This window comes from Oreochromis aureus, linkage group 19 (genome assembly GCF_013358895.1).
Source record: "Oreochromis aureus strain Israel breed Guangdong linkage group 19, ZZ_aureus, whole genome shotgun sequence".
Lineage (NCBI taxonomy): Eukaryota > Metazoa > Chordata > Actinopteri > Cichliformes > Cichlidae > Oreochromis > Oreochromis aureus.
The window spans coordinates 6,586,816-6,608,133 of NC_052960.1; the positions used below are offsets into that span (position 1 = coordinate 6,586,816).

Genomic DNA, 21,318 nt, shown 5'->3' on the forward strand with positions numbered 1-21,318 from the left:
CTCTGCTGAAAACAGCAGCTGCTCCGCTGAAGCTGTACATGGCTGCACAGGAATGAATTGTAATTACAGTGGGCAGCTCCCAGGTGTAACTAGTGTTCCCTGGTCGAACACATAAATATACAGAGAAAACAAACGCATCAAAAACAGGTGATAAAGAATAAATAGACAGTTGTAGTTTGGATAAATTATGGGACAGTCTCAGGAGCCTGAGCTTTTTAGATGCACCATCTCATACCTGTGCACTTGGCTGTATGTCCTATATTTGTCTTTAGGTAAAGTGGACAAGTGCTCATATCCAGCTCCAGATCTTCATTTTTGAAGTCAACAACAGTAGCTTTGCATGATTTACTTCAAAGCACTGATAGTTCCAAATAGAGATAATGTATCTTATCCTGGGCTTCTGAAACAAGCTAGCTTCACTACTCTTCCTTTAAGCCAACTTTTTTCTGATTGGCTGCTGCTTGAAAGCAGAAGATCTAAACAGTGTGTGTGTGTCTGAGCTAACGTGGGCACACCCAGAGTTGTGTGCAGCCCGACTATACTAAAGATATCCTCAAGAGCTGAGAGAAGAAAAACTGTCTGAACCTGAGCATTTACAGCAGCTTGACGCCTTTTGGCTCACGGGAAATACTTTTACATCCACCAACTTCATCATTTTGAACACTGGGCCATAATTAACATCCAACATTGGAACGGCACATAAATATGTGATGGAAAATAAGAAAAGGCATAATAGTCCCGCTTTCATTTCATGCTCTCCTGGGGCAAAAATGTCCAAACTTCTGTTAAAAGCCACTGCTCTGTACCTACTGTATAACCTGGAACTGACATTTAAATTAAATCCAAAAATAATATGTGATGAGTGCCAAGAGGCTAAAACAGAAGTAAAACGTGCAATATTTATGCAGTATTAACAATCTGCAGCCAAGGCCCGGCCTCAGTTATTAAATTTTGGTCATAAAGATGGAGTTTCCTTTAATTACAAATTCAGGTGAGAGCGTTAATAGACTGCTGCATTTCCTACAGTATGAACCCAGGGCAAACAGCAAGAGCCAGCACTCATCATTTACTTTAACTTAGCTGCAGCTGCGACTCTTCAGGGGATCCACGAGCGGAGATGAATATAAATGATATGCAGACAGATAATATGGTTAAAAGGGAAATATAAACTATTGGCATAAGAAGTTACCCTTGAGGGAAATTACACATAATCAATGAAGCAGAGAAAACAATCACTAGTGAAGTCTGTTTGCTTGACAGATTAGCTGAGAGCTACACTGCAGGGCAGACACTCAGATATGCACCCAGCGACTTAATCCATCACTTAAAATAACATGCCCCAGTCAGTGATGGGAATCAGTTACCAGCCCCATTTTTAGGCCCGCAATTACAGGATTGAATCGTGCTACCGTCTCATTCCCCTCGCCGTCCTCGGTACCCCTCTAATTTTCTTGTCCATCCTAATAAAGAAAACGGTGAGCGAAGTGGAGTGGCCTCTGTAAATAGATGCAGTAAGACCAAACTGCTGCAGGAGCTCCTGTTATTCTCCTAAAATGTCCTTTTTTTTTTTTTTACCGTATACTGCGTCCACCCTTGATGACCTCTGCAACCGAAATAAATAAATGCAGATGAACCGAACTCTAATTTTCTTCCGCCCTGTCGGTTGTCAGGCTGTTAGAGAACGCTGAATCATTCTGAGAAAGATTGAGGGACGGTAACATGTAGAACACGAGACTGATAATCCCGCTATCGGTAGATCAACCTCCTTTTCAGCACAGGGTTTATGGACATATTTATTACTCCTGCTAACACCTCCAACACTGACTGAAAGCTGAGCTGCAGATTAGGGAGGCTTAAATACAGTCTCAGGAAATCTATAGCTCAAATGGAGGTGTTTTATGTTTATGTGTGAGCAACTCTGTGTGCAAGAGGGGAGCTGCAAGATAGAGAAATATTAGAGGGAAAAACTAACAGTAAGAGACAAAGGCATGGAGCGGGCTGTGTTGAATGGAAAGTAAGATAGTTGCATGCATCTAAGGACACAATGGTGGAGGCTAATGTTTGTGTCTGTGGAGCTGGATGTCTTTGTTCTGCTTTTATTGTGCGCCTGCATGTGTGCACGCCAGGCTGACTTTAATAAATACAGCCTAGAGTCGTGCTATACAGCTACTGTTATTAGACCCTATGAAAATATGGTCATTTAAGGCGAAACAGTGGATTTCTCTTCATACTGGCAGCTGTTCACCTTAGGATGACGGCTGTCTGCCAGCTATTGTCTACCCAGCTTTTTATTTACCACCACATCACTGGTGTGCAGGCATGCGTGAAAGACTGTGTGAGTGAAATTCTGCAAGTGCAAGTATGCCTGTGGCTCTATCGGAATATAAAAAGCTGACATTAAGCCATGTCCTGGTGCCTCACTGGGGGCACCTGTCCCCCTGTGATCGCCTCAAAAGAACCCCACGTCGCTTGTCACATAGCAGTATGGCCACATCATGAAACAGCAAAAATAACGCACCAGCAGCCTGGTAGCCATGTGTGCAAAACAACCCGCCCTCTCTCCGAACACAATAACAATAATAATAAAAAGCCCCTGCACCAGAGCTTCAGGCTGAGAGATAACAACAAAATCGCAGTGAGGCACCTGAAAAACTGACATCAGCAATTAAATCAAGCGTTCCTAAAGTGGCTCCCCGGGGATATTGTGCAACAGCTTTTTCCGGATGCTCTGTGAGTGACTTTGCTCTCGTGTGACTTTTCATCGCATGATTCAAAAGCGCTGCGCTGATCTAGCTGAATGTTGTGACATATTTTCCCTGCTCTAATTTCTTACCAGATGAAAGGCTTGGGAGATTTCCCTGCTGGATTGTGCGCTCATTTAAATGGTGCCACGTGAAATAATGGTAGCTATATTAAAAAAAAAAAAAGGGATGATAACAATGACTAAAGACGAGCTGGTCTAGATTAAAAGAAAGCTTCAGTGCAACAGTATAATAGAGGATAAAACAGCTGAGCTGCAGTATTTACTGGGTAAAAAGTCCTGGGCAAAAACAATTTCAACTCTTTTTTTGTTATAGTCACACAAGAAAGAAAAAACTTTTATGCATCTATGACCTGCATTGCACATATTAGTAAGCGAGAAGAGGTTTCTCCACCAGTGCATACAGTCTTGCTGTTTGCCAATGGCATGCAGCAACTGCTTTCCAAGCAAACATATCCCTATTTCTAAGAGCAACGGGCATCTGAGAGGTCAGCAGCCAGTCTGCTCAATGATTTTCTGGAGAAAGCTACACGACTTCCTTCCAGTCCTGTCACCCGATGGAAGCAAAGGTGTGAGAAGTGGTACTAGGTTAAAATCCAACGATTGCTGTTCAGGTCTTCCGGTCATTCTACTCTCTGATTTTTACTTGTCATTAGGTCAGAGTTGTAGACTGTGTAAAAAAGAAAAGTATGATCTTCCCCCACATGTTTGTTTCTCTCCGTTTGGTGTGAGCTGCATCCCTTTGGACTTTATCTGGATTCCAGTTCAGCTGAAGCTAGCCAACTGGACCAGAATGTTCTTGCCCGCTGCCACTGAGCTGCGTTAGTATTGTACCTGTAAATGTCTCGAGCCATCCCAAAATCTCCGATCTTAGCCACCCGTCCCGGTCCTTTGCAGGTCAGAAGGCAATTCCGTGCTGCAATGTCCCTGAAAGAACAGAAAAAAACACTTTCAGGTTATGTTGCGCACATACATGGACTCATGCTATTAGAAATCTTTACCCACGAACTTCAGGAGAATCAGGTGAGGATAGCTTTCTCACATCTAACACACCACAGGACGCTTTACACAGTTCTCATTGCTGAAATACTCTGTGGTTTCAACGCAGGTGCTGCCTGACCCGTTGTGAATTCATTACCCAATATACAGACTTTGTGCTTGTGGTACTGGCAGGTTATAGACTGTTTAATATCCAATCACACTGTATTGTACATTTGTATTCTTACATGCTGTGCATGTGTGAAAACAGCTTAAGCCTGAATTATACAGCACGACAAGGTGAATACTGATGCTCGCAAAGCTCCTCTGCTCAGAAGTTTTTCATACATTTGCATCTATAACATCTCCATGTATGAAACACCTACAGATGCTCCCTGTTGGATCTGAAGTTCACTGTAACTACCAAGCTGCCCCGGGCAAGCTGGCAAAGTGTATAGTTTCCTATGACTCTGCCCACATGGTGGATCCAAAGAAAAGATTGAAATGTATGTGCAGGCTGAGTGGGTTAGAGGAGAAAATTCATATTTGCACTGTTCTGGGCCAGTTATTCTTTGAGCAAAAATACAGTAGTTCTCACGGCGTGCTGTACTGCTGTCTGGGGAAAAAGGAGCCGAGCCCACACACTTTTCTCTGCTCCCCAGGCATCTAACTTTCTCAACATCTTAAGAAGTGACGTAGCGCACTGCTCATCTTCACACTGCAGACAAGTGAGCACCAAAGGCCAATAAACAGCCAGACTTTAGCATCAGAATAACATCATGTGGCGGCGCTGATCTCAGACTAGATCACGAGACAGGATACGGCTGGAAACCACCAGCGATAGAAACCACAGCACCGAGCTCTGTGTGTAGACACAAACGCACGCACGCACGCTGTTTTGATGTTTGGCCTCCAAGCTCAGATGAGAAATGACACAATGAGGATAAAGTAATGGTTCAGACTGATTTAAACTGAGGGCTTTTTAACCACTGTACACAGCTGCCCCACTTTAGTCCACCACAAGAGATGTAAGCTAACATTATAAAAGTATTTCATCGCGTTAGTATGAAACACAATAAAATCCTCTCTAGGACATCAGTTCCACTTTCTCCAAGTTTCTTTTAAACTTTATATTAAAGTAGTCAAATGAGTGTCACTGTCTGTAAACTCGGATATAAAAAACAGAGAAGAGAAACTTCCTCCATTTTCTTTTTCAGGAACAAGAGGTGAAACAATTAATCCATTTAAGGTCATCTAAGCCGCTTCAGGAAAGCTGAATAATTTCTATCGTAGCTCGACTCTAATCAGCGGGCGAGAGTGCACGCGCACACACATGCGTGCACACACACAGTCATGAAGTGCTATTACTAAATCCAACTTGCCTTGTTTAATGGCTTGGAAGAATTCATGGAAATGATTTGCTTTTGCTTGTAGGCGAGGAAGAGTCTTGAAATGCAGCATACTGCTGTGACAGACTGTGGCCTAAAAGCTTAAGGGAAGGACACAGATGTGTTGTACGCGCAGCACAGCGATATGAGAGGAGACTGTTGTTAAAATATTATTAACCGGCCTTATAATGTGAACCTTATTTACAGTAAATTTTCACTGCAGCTTAAAGACCCATTTCATAGCAGCACTTACAGAACAATACGCGTTAGCCTATTTTAACACCTGCGGTTGCACGAAACTGCCCAACTCCTCAGTACAGTGATAATTTTCAGGTGGCTACAATTGCCAGGCCGCTTGTAAAATGAAATAACCAAAGAGCAACACTGCACCATCCACTAGCCATAAAATGGAAATAAGCAGAGAAACACACATAAGCTGGAGTAAGTCCTTCTCAGATAACATTAACCCTGTGATTTAACCTCTTGGTGAACATAACAGCTCTTCATCCAACCCAATAAGCCCCGAGAGAAAGCTGCTTTCTTTTTTCAGAGTAGCAGCCTACTTCACTCGCATGCCCTTTACTCACCCCCAAGTAAACACGCTTCTATAAAAATGAAATTAGCCTCAAGGACAGCGTTGGGGGGACTTTTAATACAGGTTCAAATGCAGAGAATCAGGTTGAATAGAAGATCACGAGGCTCCGGAGAAGAGTCGGCCATTAGGTGGATTGATGGAGCTTTACTGTACCGCGGCGGGGCAAACAAGGTTTAATAGGCCTCGTCTGTCATTGGCCAATCCCTGGGAAGTCAAAGGCAGAACTCAGGGAAGGTGGATGTGCTTTAATTGTCCTGATTTGATTGCAGAATCAATTTTGACCTTTTCTCGTATTAACATGTACTTGACTTTCCTCGTGCGCGTCCACGAAGGAGAGTTTTGTAAGTCGGGTTCAAGAGAGGGCTTTTAAAAATTCTTTAGCCACATCATGTGGTTCACCAGCCACTGCGAATATGAGCATAGAAGGGGCATACTGTTGACTTGCGCCTCGGATACAGAGCGTAAAAAGGCAAGCCGGCTAGCCCATCTGGCTGCTCCGATACTAAACTCATCACTTGTCCTTTCTGCTATCTCAGGGAAGGCAAAAGGCATACTGAGTCCATATGTTCTGCTTGGACAGATGCAGTCAGTTCATTATTCTGAGTAGATGTTAGATGAAGGCAGGGAACTCTGTTTGTTTGAATGCACATTTGCATTCCATATTTATACAGTGGCATGCATACCCATATGTTCTGCATATTGTTCATCTGCCAAGGCAAAAAGCCGAGGCGGGGGTTTGCGATAGGTGCCGTTTGTTTGGCTGTCAGCTAGATCACGCAAAAAAACCCCACCAAGACGAATTTCATGAAACTTGGCGACCGGGGGAAAAGAGGGATACATTAAATTTTGATGCAGATCTGAAAACACTTTCTTTTAAATTGTGAAATACCGTACTGACCTCAGTGGATGAGCTCCCCGAATATGTCAGTCTGATCGGTTTTGCTAGGGAGACTACAGAACCACTGAGCTCACTGTATTCTTTCATAATAATATGCTCCATTTATTTTTGCCAACGCAAATTTGTTTTTGCATAAGTGTATGCAAAATGTGCAGCCATCTGTGAGGTACCTGTGTATAAACTGGTTCTCCTCAAGATACTGGCAGCCCTTAGCGATGTCTCTGGCCACATTGAGGAGGTCCACCATGGTTAGGCTGGATGGTTGATCCTGATCAAACAGAGAAGAGAAAAAAAAACAAAAAACTGAATCTGGGGCTGAATCACGAATAGTATCTTTAAGAGTTAATGATCACTATATTTTTATGATAACAATCCCTTTAGCTCGTTGCTACAAACTTACCATTCTGGTTCAACCTCACAGTAAAAAAAACCCTCTAAAAACACAGCAAAAGAGCCCATCACAGATTTATCTGTATTGGCATATGCATTGTCAGAAATGCACCGAGATTATATATATAAATTACTCATCAGCCACTTTGTTCGTTAGTGGCAGACAGGCTGGCCTGAGTATTTCAGAAACTGCTGATCTGCTGGGATTAACCCTCACAGCTGTCTCTGGGGTTTATAGAGACTGCTCCGAAAAAGAGAAAATATCCAGTGAGCTGCAGTTCTCTAGGTGAAAATGTCTTGTTGATGCCAGAGGTCAGAGGAGAATGAGCAGACTGCTTCGAGCTGATAGGATGGCAAGAATCTTCTCTAAGAACTATTTGTTACAACCAAGGTAGAAGAAGATGCAGAAGTGAATCTCTGAAAACACAACATGTCAAACCTTGAAGCAGATTGGCCACAGCAGAAAACCGCACTGTGTGCCACTCCTGTCAGCTAAGAACAGAAAGCTGAGCCTACAGTTTAATTACCATTGCTTTTTTTAGTCTGGAAATGTGTTCACACTGACAAGTACCCAGTTGTTGTACTTTAATAACTGTCAAAAACAGTAAAATACTTGCACACATCAATGAAATCTTGGCGAATAGTGTAAAGTGAGGCTACATCAGCAGAGTTAATGGCAATGCTGACGCTAGCTAGCTTACAACGAAAGATTTTCTTCTTTCAGACACTGAAATTACAGGTGTTGTGACATTGCTTGTGTATACAGGTGTTACGTTTTCACTCAGTGTAGAAGAAATGTGTATTAGATGAGTGGTACCGAGTGCAGCGTTCACTATTGGACGTTGCAGTCATCGTGTACAGCTTGGTGTGTTCAACTTAGCTACCCCGTCAAACTTCAAGAAGTACACATATAAGTGCTTAGTTTATATAGAGTCCAAAGTGAGACATGACAGCGATGTTAGAGTTAAGTGGCTGCAGAGCAGGTTTGGAGATTAAAACAAGAGAATAAATGCTGGATTTCATCAGGTGAGCATGGATGTAAGACCGAATCAATGCACTGTGTCATGTGATGTTTAGGCGCTTAACGCATACAATAGTACATTTGTGCATCTTACCCTCCTGAGACCCCGAGTCCTCACAAAGGAGCTTCATTCTGCTCAATAAAATGTTTTAGACTTTGTTAACAATAGTGAACTTTTTGTATTATCCTGTAAAATTAACCCACATCCACTATTAAAAAAATACTGTCTGTTCACATTTGATGCTTAGTTTTTACTGTTATCAGGCCCAGTAAATCCCAAACTGGGGTCTGGGTCTCAGGAGAATAATGTGCTATGTTCACTTGAGTGCCAAGCAGTAGTGTGTCTCACCAGCCGGGGTCTGGTCTCCCTCAGGAAAGTCTTGAGGTCCCCTCCAGCCATCAGCTCGAGCAGGATGAACCGGGGCATAGCCTGCAGACTTACTCCTATACAGCGCACAATGTTCTGGTGGTTGAACTTACTGCAGCGACACAGCAGAGAAACACAGGTCGGATTTCTGCTGGTGCTGTACGACAGACTGAATTTTGTTAATGCTTAAATAGCTCTTACCTGATGATTAGAGCCTCCATGAGGAAGTCCAATTCATCCTGCTCAGAACAAACCTCCGGAAGAGTCTAGTTTAAATGGAAACCAAATCTCAGTGCAACAAATGGTAATAAGCAAGCTGTAATTGGCTTCAAATGAAATTGCAGTTCTTTGTGTGGCACTTAAGGCTTCAAGCTTTACAGCTAAAATAAACCTTTTTGCAGATGGGTACAAAAACTGCTCTGGTCTCTAGAGCCACTTCCCTCCCGTCACGACGCCTGGGGAGAACTCCTTTTTTAAAATAACAAACCTGTTTTATCTGTATAAAGGCTAAAGGTTGGAATTATTAGTGGCCTGGACATTGTGAGCGACAAGCGGGTTCTGATTAAGCCGCTAGCAGTCTGCTAGGCTTCACCTCAGCTAATTGGAGTCATTGAACTGGACCTCTCGACTGCCGTTGGTGCCTTTTGGAGCATTTTTAATGTAATTATCACACAAATAATATGGCTCACTGTGCGGTTAAGAGACCATCCAAGAAGAATGTGCTCCAGCTTTGGCGAGTGAAATTCTAATATTTCATTAGTCTGTTAGCGCTAATTAGCAGCAATCTGTGTATGAGTATGCAACCATCTATTAATGCATATTGCTTACCAGGCTCACTGTGTCAGCTGACAATTTAGCACTACACCCACTCATCCAAAAATACTTTGTTTTGGTCCAAAACAAACAATAGCTATAATGCTACAAATTGTCACTTTTGAATGGAGCTTTATAAACCAGCTGGTGGTGTCCCAATGGGTATATCCATCTTTTATAAAAAGTCTGTGGTAATAAGTGTTGCATACAGTATTTATTATATTTTGTATCTTGAGCTGAATGATGCTGAATGTAGAGCAGTGAACATAACTGTTACAGTAGTTCTGTTACAAAGCTTTTTGCTGAGTTTCAAAACAAGCATTCAACTCTGTGATCGCCGGAGAGACGCCGCACAAACATCCATCACATGTAACCCCACTATTACTCTTGCTTCATGACTCACCTTGACTGCAACTTGCAGTGGACTTGGTTCACCTGGTATCCCCACTGCAAGACCTTCATAGACCTCACCAAAAGCACCGTGACCTAGACCCCTGCAAACAAACAAGCAAATAACATCCAGTTTAACAAAGAAAGATTTAAACAAGAATACTGCTGACACTTCTAAACTAAAGACGCTTGAACAAGGCAGCAGAAAGACACATCCTAAATAAACCTTTGTCCAAACATCGATTACCTGAGGAGCTAAGCACCGGGTAAACGAGTGGGAGTCATGTTGTAAATCAAAAAGAGTGACTTCTTTCAAACACGGTGGTTGAGATGCTAGTCAGTATTCTAATTTAGTGGTCTGACAGCTTTTCAGCCCACAAAGAAAAACAACTCTTTATCCTGTTGCAGAAGTGGATTTTAAAATGAAAATGCTGCTTTATAGTTTCCATTTTTTAAAACAGTTGTTTCAGTTGATGTGACTCTCGCATAACTAGATGAAATAGATGTGTCATGAAAGTTAAAAAAAAAAAAGAGAAAACTATTAATGATTTCAAATGATTAAAAACATCAAATGATGAACTGGTAAACTCTAAGAGAGAAGATCATTCTGGAAAAAAAAGATTTTTCAGAAGCTCGGATCCCTGCGGTGAACACCGTGAGACATCACACTATTAATGGTGTTGCCTCTCACACTGTTCTCCATTTTTGAGTCTAACACAAGTGGATTTCCACAACTATTTTGTAGGACTGACATCTTCAGTAATTGCACATCAGCCCATCCCTGCCCCACAGTAGTGAGATTACTTGAATCTTTTACCTGGTGAGAGAAATGTTTCGCCTTGGCACTTCCTTCAGGTCGTTGACCGAGGCCGTTTTGCCAGCGAAGCAGTAGTTGGGGTTGTAATCCGTCATGATGGTGGAGGCCCGCAGCTTACTGAGCTTGCAGTCTGGACTCTGCAGCTCCAGCTGAATGGACTGCAGCTCTGTGTGTTTACGCCGATACACTGGTGACATGAAAATAAAAGAGGAGTTTTGTTCCACTACTGAGATATCGACATAATAATAATAATAATAAAAAAATAAATAAATAACAAGTCATAAGTTCTTTTTGTAAAAAATTACTAGTGGCAGCCAAAGCTCACAAAGCGGAAAGCTTTTCCAGTTATTACTTCTCCAAAGAACACAAAGCTGTACAGCACCAGTCACTTAGATAAAGCCCACTGTGTCCATGAGCATCGATTCCTTTCTATCCGATCTGAGATTTGTCCAAAATATCAGAAAGAGCATGTTTTAGATTCAAAGTTATTCATCCACTGTACATGTGCACCTGTTAGATACACGAACACATATAAAGTGCATAAACAACAATGGGCCCAAAGCATAAGACCCAAAGAGCTCACATCTTTTCCCTCAATATTGCAAATGCATGCACCTCATTGAGAACAGCATGAAGTATGAAAACTCAGCTCTTTGTTTCTCTCTCACACACCCACACACAGCAAACTTCACACTTTTTAGTGCTAGAAGCCTAAACCTGGACTGTGAACATATTAGTTTCAGGGACAATCATTTGTGTGTGTGCTTATGTGTGTGTAGGGGAGTTATTTATTTACCAAGTGCTGTCTAATGTACGAGTGCTGTCAGCTGCTGGCTAAGCAGCCATCCATCATTAGCGTGTTTCATTCATCAGAGAGGTTGTCCCACACCTCGTCTGCCCCTGCCTCGTCCACTAATGTGCGTTCAAAAGTGTAGGTGGGAGTCTGAAAATATGCGTCAGCCTGCAAGTGATGGCTCAATGAGCGTATACTGTATGTCTGGCGGTAATAGTCTGAAAGCAGGCGTGCAGAGGGATATTTGTGGTGGCTACGAGGCTCACCTCCCATTCTGAAAACAGCCTGCTAAGGGCCATTTAAGATGGGCCAGGGACCACTGGAGAACTTTCATACAGGGTGAAAATGTGTTTTTTTCCAAATGTACAACAAACAAGAAAAAAGGGTGATCAAAAAAACATCTCAAATGAAAAAAAGAAATCATGTCGGGTTTACACTTGGCTTTAAGCTTGTATCCATGAACCTCTGAACCGCATCCACCATGTAGTGAGAACAAATTCATGGCGTACAATCCTGTGGCTTGCTAACTTGAGGTGCCAACTTCAGGCTTAGACATTATAGAGGAGAGGAACAATATGGCTTATTATCAGTGCTCGCTAAACCGTGCATCTCAAATAGTACGGGGGCGCATTAGTGCCTATGGAATTGGCAGCTTGCTCATCTGGAAAGGCACAACCAATACTGAAAGGTATCAATGAGAGGAAAAAAGAAGTCTGCTCCCATCCAGACTTCATCAGGGAAGACCTTAATATTTCAGCAAGACAATGCTAAACAGCACGGTGCATCTATTCCAACAGCATGGGTTTATAGCACAATTGCCCAGCTGCTGAACTGGCCTTCCTGCAGCCCCTGAAAACATTTGGATCATCATGAAATAAAACATGCAACAAAGACGAACAGGACTGTTGCACAGCTAGAATTCTCTATCAGAAAAGAATGGGAGAACATTTCTCTCCCAGAAGTCCAACAGCTGCTCTCCTTAGTTCCCACATGTTTACGGCCCGTTGTTAAAAGAAGAGGGGATGTTACCGTGGTAAACATGTCCCTGTGGCAACTTTTTTAAGACATGTTGCTGCCATTAACTTTGTATATTCTACTGTAAATAAAATATGAGTTTATGAGATTTCCAGTTTGTTTTTATGCACATTTTGCACAGTCCCAGTGTTTTCTGGAACCCTAACCCTCTCTCTCACAATCTCCTAATAAAATCTGTAATATTTAATAGAGTATGTTGCAATGTGGTACGACTGCGTATAACTAGTTCAGTGATCGGGCAACTTAAGTGTTAAAACTCAGAGTGCTCATTACAGAGCAAAACACTTTATGTATAGCAGGAAGTACTGAATCAGTGAACAAGGGAATACACCTCCTGAAATTAGTCTCAAATTAATTATGTTGTGTCCTCCTCCACCTACGAACCCCCAGCTGCAAAGCTGAGCATGGGAAAAAGCGCAACGAGAATAATAGAGTGCAGACACTTGCTGATCCAGGCTTTTGCAGATCATGTCAATTTTCAGTGTAAAAATTCTGTAAATTATCAACCAGAATAATGTCAGGTGTTGCTGATACCAAATCATTCTTTCAAAGTCATATTAGTTGCTGACAAAGATGTGTCAACACTTACTTATCATGACTCCGGACACAGCCAGCAGGAGGGCAGCAATGAGCGCCGAGGTGCCCACAGACAGACCGAGCGCCAGGTGCGAGAGAGATGGCTGCGGAGGCTGCGGGGACACTTCTGCAGGACAAGGGGAAACAACGGTGTCATACAGTTGTTATCTTCCCCCAGAGGAGTATTAACATTCACTTCACCACACTGATCCCCGACTTAATTAATGATGTGAAAGCGATGACACAACAGAGCTTAGGAGCGGCGACGGACGCTGCATGTCAATTCCTTTTTTCTGTGCGGAGGGGAGATCGTTTCGCACGTCTAAGCCGAGGAACAAATCTGAACACCGAGAGAGACCATATTGAGATTGTGACCTTTTTACGACCTAGCATCACAGAATTATCTACCGCTTGTCATTACAAAGAACAGATTTGCAAATCATCGGTTGAGGAGACAGTCTAGGTCATTAAGATATTATTGAGACGGTAAAAGCCCTGTTATTTTGCTTGAAATTATAAAGTGACACTCTGCCATATTAATTCATTTCAGATCTACATTCATAAACGTGTTATCTGCCTGAGATTACAAATCATAATTGAGGAGGCAATTCTGGGTCTGTAGGGGTTTGTCTACACCGGCTTGTTAGAGTTTAACCCAAGAAGAACGCAGTTTTCAGACATTTCTGAAAGCTGATTTTTAGTCGATGGGCCTAATGGGCAAAGCTAGCTCCATGAAGGCTCATTAAGCCCATTATGAAACACATTCACAATCCGCAGTCTAATGTCACTACATCAGTACCGAGGTGAAACCTTTTATCCTACATCCTTGACATCCTGAGATAAAGAGCTTTTATCTGACTGCAGCGCCGAAACGACAGGACAGGAATCCACACGGCTATTGCTGCTACGGTTACATTCATTTTCAATGAGAGGTTAGCTTATCATACTTATTGATAATTATTACGAATGATTGAAGCGCTATTAAAAAACATTTTCTCTGATAAAGATTCAATAAAGTACAGAGCCTTCCAGGCTTAATTACTTTTGTGGATTAATTCATTATCTGTTCTCTGAGTCACAGTCTGTTACAGGTACAATTACATTCAGCTCATTTGTGTGTTCAGATCATTTCATACGTTTGCAGGGAAGAGATAGAATTAGTCTGTGGTTCTTCATTACTTGGGCTCCACTACTGTTATCTTCTGTGTCAGACCTGTGGCGTTGATGCAGGAAACTTCATCCGGTGCCAGGGTGAGGCCTTCATCACAGAAGCAGATTGTGGAATCTATGTCTATCTCGTGGCATTCATTGCTCTCACAGTGGCTGCAGTTCTGCACCGGGCTGATGATCACCTCGCCATCCCCCTCCATACCTGTAGGCATCCACGCACACACACAGACACAGAAACATGGCAGAGCAGAGGTTTCTAAAGCAAACAGGATTTGATTAGATGGCTCTAGGATGTACTCTGGTTAAATGAGCCAAAGTTCAATAACGCTCCTGATGTAATTTACAGGAAATAGTCCTGATTAAAGGATCTATGAAAAAAAAAGAAAGAAAAACTTCCCAAGGTTTCACTCTCCACGCCATCGTGATCCAGCATATGGTATCCCCACTCACACACCAGAAAGGAGATCACCCGCATTTTAACTGTGTAAGCGGTAAATAAGAACAGAAGACGGTGAGCTGCAAATCAAATAACGCTTATATTAAAAGGAAAACATCAAATACTGAAAGAGAAATTTGATTGGGTTTGGAACATCATGGTGTAAATTTGAAAAAAGTAGGATGAGGGGCATGACTCTCTCTTTCACCAAAATCTCTATCCGTCATATCTCATTCATGATTCCTTCAAGTTTCCCAATTTATAGTTATTTTTAATTAAACATATAGTTTAAATAGTTCCCCAATTGCTCTATTCTGTTTGTATTTACATCTTATAACATGAAACACAGTTGCAGCAATAATAAAAATACTGGTGGCCATAAGTTCTAGCCCTAAGCCTCCTAGTAGATGCACCTATGGTATGAATTTGAAAATCCTAGGTGACATCTTTCTCCAGTTCTTGTGTTCACAAAGCCTTGAGGTCAAGGTCACTGAGATTCAAACTTGTATGAAGTTTTTAGTAGATGCACCTGTGGTATCAATTTCAAAATCCTCGGTGACTTCCTTCTTGAGTTTCAGAAGATTTTCACAAAACCTGACCTCTGACTTTGACCCCGAGTTCAAGGTCGAACTCGTCTGAGATTTTAGTACGGTACGAATTTGACAACCCTGTGTTGCCTCGTTCTCAAATTCACAAACTTGGGCGTTGAAAATACCCCTTCAGCCTGTATATATAAGTGAATAACAAACTGCTCATTAGTTAACATTACTAAATGTTACCAGACCTGTGACTTTATTATAATCCTCAGATTGAGGATTGATGTTGGTGTACTGTTTTTTTCTACAGTACCCCAGATAGTGAGGACACGGCATTTACAATATTTATTTCTATTACATAGCACTATGAGGATATCTGGGGCATAGGTGACAAAGATCAAAGCCTTTATTGTGATAGGACAGCTTTACAGCACATGGGTCACCTCCATGGGTTTCCTCTGCTCGACCCAGTGATATAAACTGGTGCCAAATGTTGCAGAGCTTTAAGGATGAAAGTAAGAAACACTTTAAATTTATCTAAGCAGGTCAAGGACAGCCATCCACTTTGATTGTCAATGAAACAGCTTGTTGTGGAAATGCTCCAAACACACACACACACACACACACATACACACACACACACTCCCACAAAGGCTAACATTAGTTTGTTAAGGCTAACCCAGCAAGAGCTCATTATGTTAACTTGGTGCTCGTTGGTGGGCGGCTGTCGCTATGGAAATACATTTGTTTGATTGATTGAGTTGTTGTCTCTAATTTGGAAGCCAGAAATTTATATATATTTAAAAAGGTTTTCTGCAGAAAAATGATCATATTCATATTACACTTATCTAAGTGTATTTACTATCTGGCCAGTTCAAACTGCTGTAGAGCAGTTTATAGAGGCAGGTGGGTTGCTTTTGTTGCGTGGGGAACTGGGAGCTTGCAGATTTCCATTACAGCCCAGTCTTGCCTAAAAACAGATGAATTCAGTGATTGTGAATGGAGGTGTGAATAATCAGAAAAAAGATCTTCTGGCTAGAAGAAAAATCCGCAGCCTCTCTGCCCTCCATCGCCCGAAAGCTTATAGCCACAAAGACTTTTAAAAGAGATTTTTACAACGTTATTTATTTTATTTCAGATTTGGGGAAACCAGTTCTCTTAATTGTGAATTACAGCAAGCAGGGACAAGGCAGTGCAGCACAGATTAGTTATGGGTTGTGAAAGTCTGTACTGTTTAGTAAGCAAAGCAAATGCATTCATCTGTAGAATCTATTTTCTCTCATCATTCTGTTATCAGCTTTATACGTACAAATACATAAATCTAACCCAAAAACACAGAGACGGCTCTAAGGAGGAATACAAATGTGTCGAGAACAGCTGCTGACTGCATACTAATATCAAGGCGTGTTGTGGCTCTTTAGACACAGGCGTGCTAAATGCTCCTTCATGTTCGTGAAGTGAAGATGGTGATGATTATTGTTACAAACATTTCTAAGACATCCTGTTGGCCCACCTGACTTATTCTAATAAAAATACCTTTATGTGCTGTGCTGCAGTTGTTTCACTATCAACGCTAGACAAGAATCCTGATAAAGAGGAGTCATTTTTTCCTCAAAAGCTTCTTGAATAATGATTTGCTTAGTCTCTTACCATACTCATGAAAAACTGGGCATTCTCTTACACACCGGTGCATCGACAGAGACTCATTTATATACTCCTGGCTTCTAATAACATTCACGCTCTCCTCGGTGCCTCCCTGCATCTAGTGGCCAGCTGTGCAACCCCATCTGTATTACAAAGGATTTGAAGCAGTATGCCGTATTCGGTGGATTAGGAATCTGTATTGCAAACTGTTGCCTGTGTCAATATTACCAAAAATTATTTTTGATCCTTTTTAGGTCTGTCAGTGCACACAGCAGGGCGATCCTGCATTACCCACTGTTTTTGTTTGAGCTCAAGAATCTCCCAGAGCAGCTCAAAGGAAATTGATGCCACAGAGATTTGTGATTACGACTTACAGCATTGCCCTTAAACCTGACCTTTACTCGGATGATATTCTTTTTAGTTATCACATTACAGATATTACAATATAGCCATTTGTGTATTTTGATAACAAGTTATGCCTTTCGGGGGATTCGCCAGCTGCAATTTACATCCCTTTCTCTCTTTTAATCCATACAACACTTCTGCTGCAGTGGTTTCAGGAAGTGAACAGTTCAAAACTCATATGGATGGCTATAACTGCCTGTTTAATTTCATTACTTGTCACATAGGGTAACATCTTATTTGTTATAATTCTGCCAAAGTGCAGCTATAGCTATGTGTTACACCCTGAAAAATGTGGCAAGTAGACCCTGAAGGACAAAATATGAAACAAAGTGTGAAGATGCAGACAAAATGATGAGGATTAGAGGATTATTCCAGCAACCTTTCCTGGACACTCAGTAGTAGCTTAGGTGTATATATATGTATATACAGGGATATACAGTGTCAAAACACTGTAGCTAAACTTAAAGAAATCAAAAGTAGCATTTTGATATTTGACTTTCAGAGCCAAAATGTTTGCTGTACAAACATGAAAGAAGTATAAATGTGTAGAGGTGAATTGCATAGTCGTCTAGTGCAAACTGGATACATGAAAGCCCATCAGCTGAGACATAAGGGTTGATTCTGAGAGCAGCTGATGTGCGCTGGATTACGTCTCTAATGGTGCATTACCATTTGGAATTTTGCTGGAATTTCCTCCTCTACTTGCAAAGCCAGAAATACAGAAGATTGAAAACGACAGATTTTTGGTTTTAAAACTGACGGTTTTTGTGAAGTTTAATGAAACAAAATTTTGCTTTTTTATTAAGGAAATTAATTTCCTTGATTTACTTGAAAGGTTTTGACAAATTGGGACACCCCATTGTCACAAGTGACGTTACTGCAAAAAGAAATAGATGAATCTGAGTCAAAACCTTTTTTTTTCTAAATGGGAAACGTGCCTTTGTTAACACTTGGTTTTAAAATGTGCCAGAATCTTGAATCTCCATCGAGACACAAAGTGATGCTGTCACTTCACGCCGAGATGGTTTCAGGCACTTTGGACTGCATATCTTTTGTGGTGCAAAAGCAATCATGTATTGTTCCTCTTCAGGAAAACATGTCATTAATGCAGTACACGGTGTTTCTATTGACCTTTTTTTTCCTTTTTAGCAAAGACTTTTCCACAGGTGCCTCAGATGCCCAACAAACACAAAGGGGGCTTATTTCTTTATAAAACTGAGCAAAGATAAAGTCTTGGGTGATGTACAGACATGTATAAATGTTTATACAGTCAGGCTGTATTTCACTTCATACCAGGTTCAAAAACACAAGAAAAATCTAGCAGGGAAAGATCAACAGGTTTCAACTAGACTAATTTACAGATTGGTTTATTGTCTCCATCTGGAGGCACGTTAATCAATAAAACAATATGTTTTGTTTAGAGTGAATGCTCCAGAGTGTCCCTTTATGGAACAGCTGTCCACATCGGCAGTGCTATTTTTTAGAAGCGCATTTTTTTTTTATTTCGCTGAGTGAAGCATCCCGTTCTCTTCTTGCTTTACACACCTCTACAAGCTTCTTCTGCTGAAAGCAATCTCAGTGTACCACGAGAAAAACTAATTTAAAATGTCAATTGCAAAAACAGTTTTCTCATCAAACTGTGAAGTACAAACACATTAACTCTCACCTACAGATACTACAAAGGCATCAAATGCTGCATGCTAATATGCTGATGATAGGTGCTGACTACTGACTACCCTGGCTGTATCTGAATCACCTGGCATTACCTTTAAGGGGGTGGATGAAGGGTTCTCCCTTGAAGAAGGACGAGCCATCCTCACCATCGTGTTTAGGGTTGTTATCTGCAGAGGTGTTACCACCTGGAAAAGAAGGGAGGCAAAGAAATCATTGCAATCAACACATTTTGAATATCATCCATATAAAAACTAAAGGATGGGACAAAAACAAAGGTTTTCTATTAGTCAGACTTCCTCTGAATTTATCAAAACCCACATTTTGATTCCTGTATGTTCCTTTGAATTCTAATGAAACACAGCACAGTTTGCTTTTTCCTATTTTTATAAACTGCCTATTATTTAAGCATTAAGTAATAACAGTTTTCTACCAGTGCTTATTAAATATCAGCCTAAAGTGATTTAAAAACTATACTTAATACAAGAAGATACATATACTACATATATATTGTATATGAGGAAACTCTGATCCAGATCAATTTGCAGTTGATTGAGCAGTAAGAGGAAGAGGACATGCAGCTGTCTCTGGGATTGGGTCTGATCCCTGATCTGTATGAACTCTACCACCCTGTCACAGTCACTATAAAAACACAGATGGCCCTACAAGATTCACATTTGGCTTGTACCTGACAGCTCAAGGCAATTTATTTATTAAAACTTTTTATCTGTGAAATCTTCTCAAACTGACCTCTGTAGCCTCCGCCGCCGCCGCCGGACATACAGCCACCTCCGCCACCTCCAAAGCCGCCACGGGTCTGCCAGAACTTTTGACAGGCTTGCCCTCCCTGTCCCCCGAGCACCAGCGGTTTGCCGCCCTGGCTGACAGGAGCGCTGTCATTCCAACCTCCTCCTCCACCTGTCGCCAAACACAACACACATTTGATAATGACAGGGAGTAAGTGCAGCGTGTGTAGCAGTGACATGCAGTGAATAAGACCAAGTTTGTGAAAGAGACAAATGACATTAGAGTATATTAAAGTACTTTTGCATCTCTACAGGCAAAGAAGACCAGATGCATACCAAGTAGAGACGGATACAGCAGGATATTGCATCACAAAAACTGCCCAAGGCATTGACCCTGACTCCAAATTCAGCAGATCCCAAAATTCTCCAAGATTCAGTCGTAACAAGACAGATCTACCAGGGTCCCACAAACAAGAGAAACCACTGTGAAGTTAACTCTAGTTAACATGAGCACTTTGACACATTATTTACAGTTAACAGGTAGATTTGACTGCAAAACCACAGACACAGCAAGATCATACTGAACAGTTAATCACAAGGTAGCCATGCCCCAAAGCAGTGGTGTCAAACTCAGTTTTGCTACGGGTGATACTGGGAAGTTGTGATCATATTAAGTAAATGGAAAACCCTCTGAAATATCATACATTATAATGTTTTTCTGCGTATTACACACGCGTATAGACTTTAGTAACTCAGCAAAAATGCATAAGGTTGTCTAGCCATCATATCATTTACTCAAGCACTACTATTATTATTTCAAGTATTTCTTAAGGGCCATGACAACCCAATGGTTATATGGGTGTCTTTAAAATATAAAAGTTAAGATCTTTGATCGTGTAGTTAATATGTACAATAAAGCGTTTTCTTTGCTGTGTAGCAATTTAAACACCTTTTATTTGGGAAGCAAAGGTTGCTGGTCCAATTCCGGGTTGGATCAGGAATGACATCTGGTTTAAACCTCTGCCAAATTAAATATGCAGAGATATGTTCTGTGGCAATCATTTGTGACAAGGAAGCAGATAAAAGTTGCAAGTTGCAATTTGCAAAAAGTTGCAAAGTCGAAGCCCCCTGCTGGCCATTAGAAAAAGTGCTGGTTTATGGCAGTTCTGCATTGGTTTCATTTACTGGATTCCAGTTTATGGCCCTAGCCTGCAATTCAAAGGACTCGAAAGGATTTTATGAGTCAGGATACCCGCAGTGGTTGCATGTCTATATGCCAAAGAATCAGAGCTGATGCGAGCACTAGAGGGAGGATATAATTATGCAGGTGGACTAAATGTTGTGGCCAGTCGGCATACAGTATGTAGATACACAGCATTAGTTATAACAGACTGACTACAACAGACAATTTTATTTTCTTCTTTTTCCCCAAAACCTGAGGTACAAAAAAAACAACAACCCCAAAATCCCAGCAGCCTCCACACAGCTGATATTTCATTTTTTTTATTCACAGAGTTTCCTCAAACTGAAACCTTGGGCTTTGAGAAGATGTAAAAATCAATACCTTAGATGCTTTTCGGCTGCTACTTGAAGCACATGATTAATGAAACCTGCAGCGAGTGTGGATGTGACGTTACACTGGCAGAGCGGTTCTGCCCAGCAAACTCGGAGGCGAGTCATGAGGAGGGCCGCGCCGGTTTGTTTTTGTTATAACACAAATGCTGGCACACAGAGGTGGGAAGTAAACACCTTCAGGATAAACTGGTGTGTTTCCGAGGACGGGCAGACATGCAAATAAACACTTCCACTGCCGAAGCCCAATTGTAAACTTTATTATTTTGCATGCACGCAGAAGAGAACAGAGCAGACACAGCCTGGCTCATCCTAG

At 41.5% G+C, this 21,318-nt stretch overlaps 1 protein-coding gene across 1 annotated transcript in view; it reads right to left on the bottom strand.

The window, feature by feature from the left end:
* Positions 1 to 21,318, bottom strand: part of alk (ALK receptor tyrosine kinase) — a 414,012-nt gene that overhangs the window by 8,226 nt on the left and 384,468 nt on the right. The window contains exons 16-25 of the mRNA XM_031757275.2: positions 19,435 to 19,602; positions 18,780 to 18,872; positions 14,036 to 14,194; positions 12,836 to 12,949; positions 10,419 to 10,605; positions 9,615 to 9,705; positions 8,600 to 8,664; positions 8,381 to 8,510; positions 6,791 to 6,888; positions 3,596 to 3,688 (exon numbers count right to left, since the gene is read on the bottom strand). Coding sequence (XP_031613135.2) covers positions 3,596 to 3,688; positions 6,791 to 6,888; positions 8,381 to 8,510; positions 8,600 to 8,664; positions 9,615 to 9,705; positions 10,419 to 10,605; positions 12,836 to 12,949; positions 14,036 to 14,194; positions 18,780 to 18,872; positions 19,435 to 19,602 — 1,198 coding nt within the window. The remainder of the gene's footprint in view (positions 1 to 3,595; positions 3,689 to 6,790; positions 6,889 to 8,380; positions 8,511 to 8,599; positions 8,665 to 9,614; positions 9,706 to 10,418; positions 10,606 to 12,835; positions 12,950 to 14,035; positions 14,195 to 18,779; positions 18,873 to 19,434; positions 19,603 to 21,318) is intronic.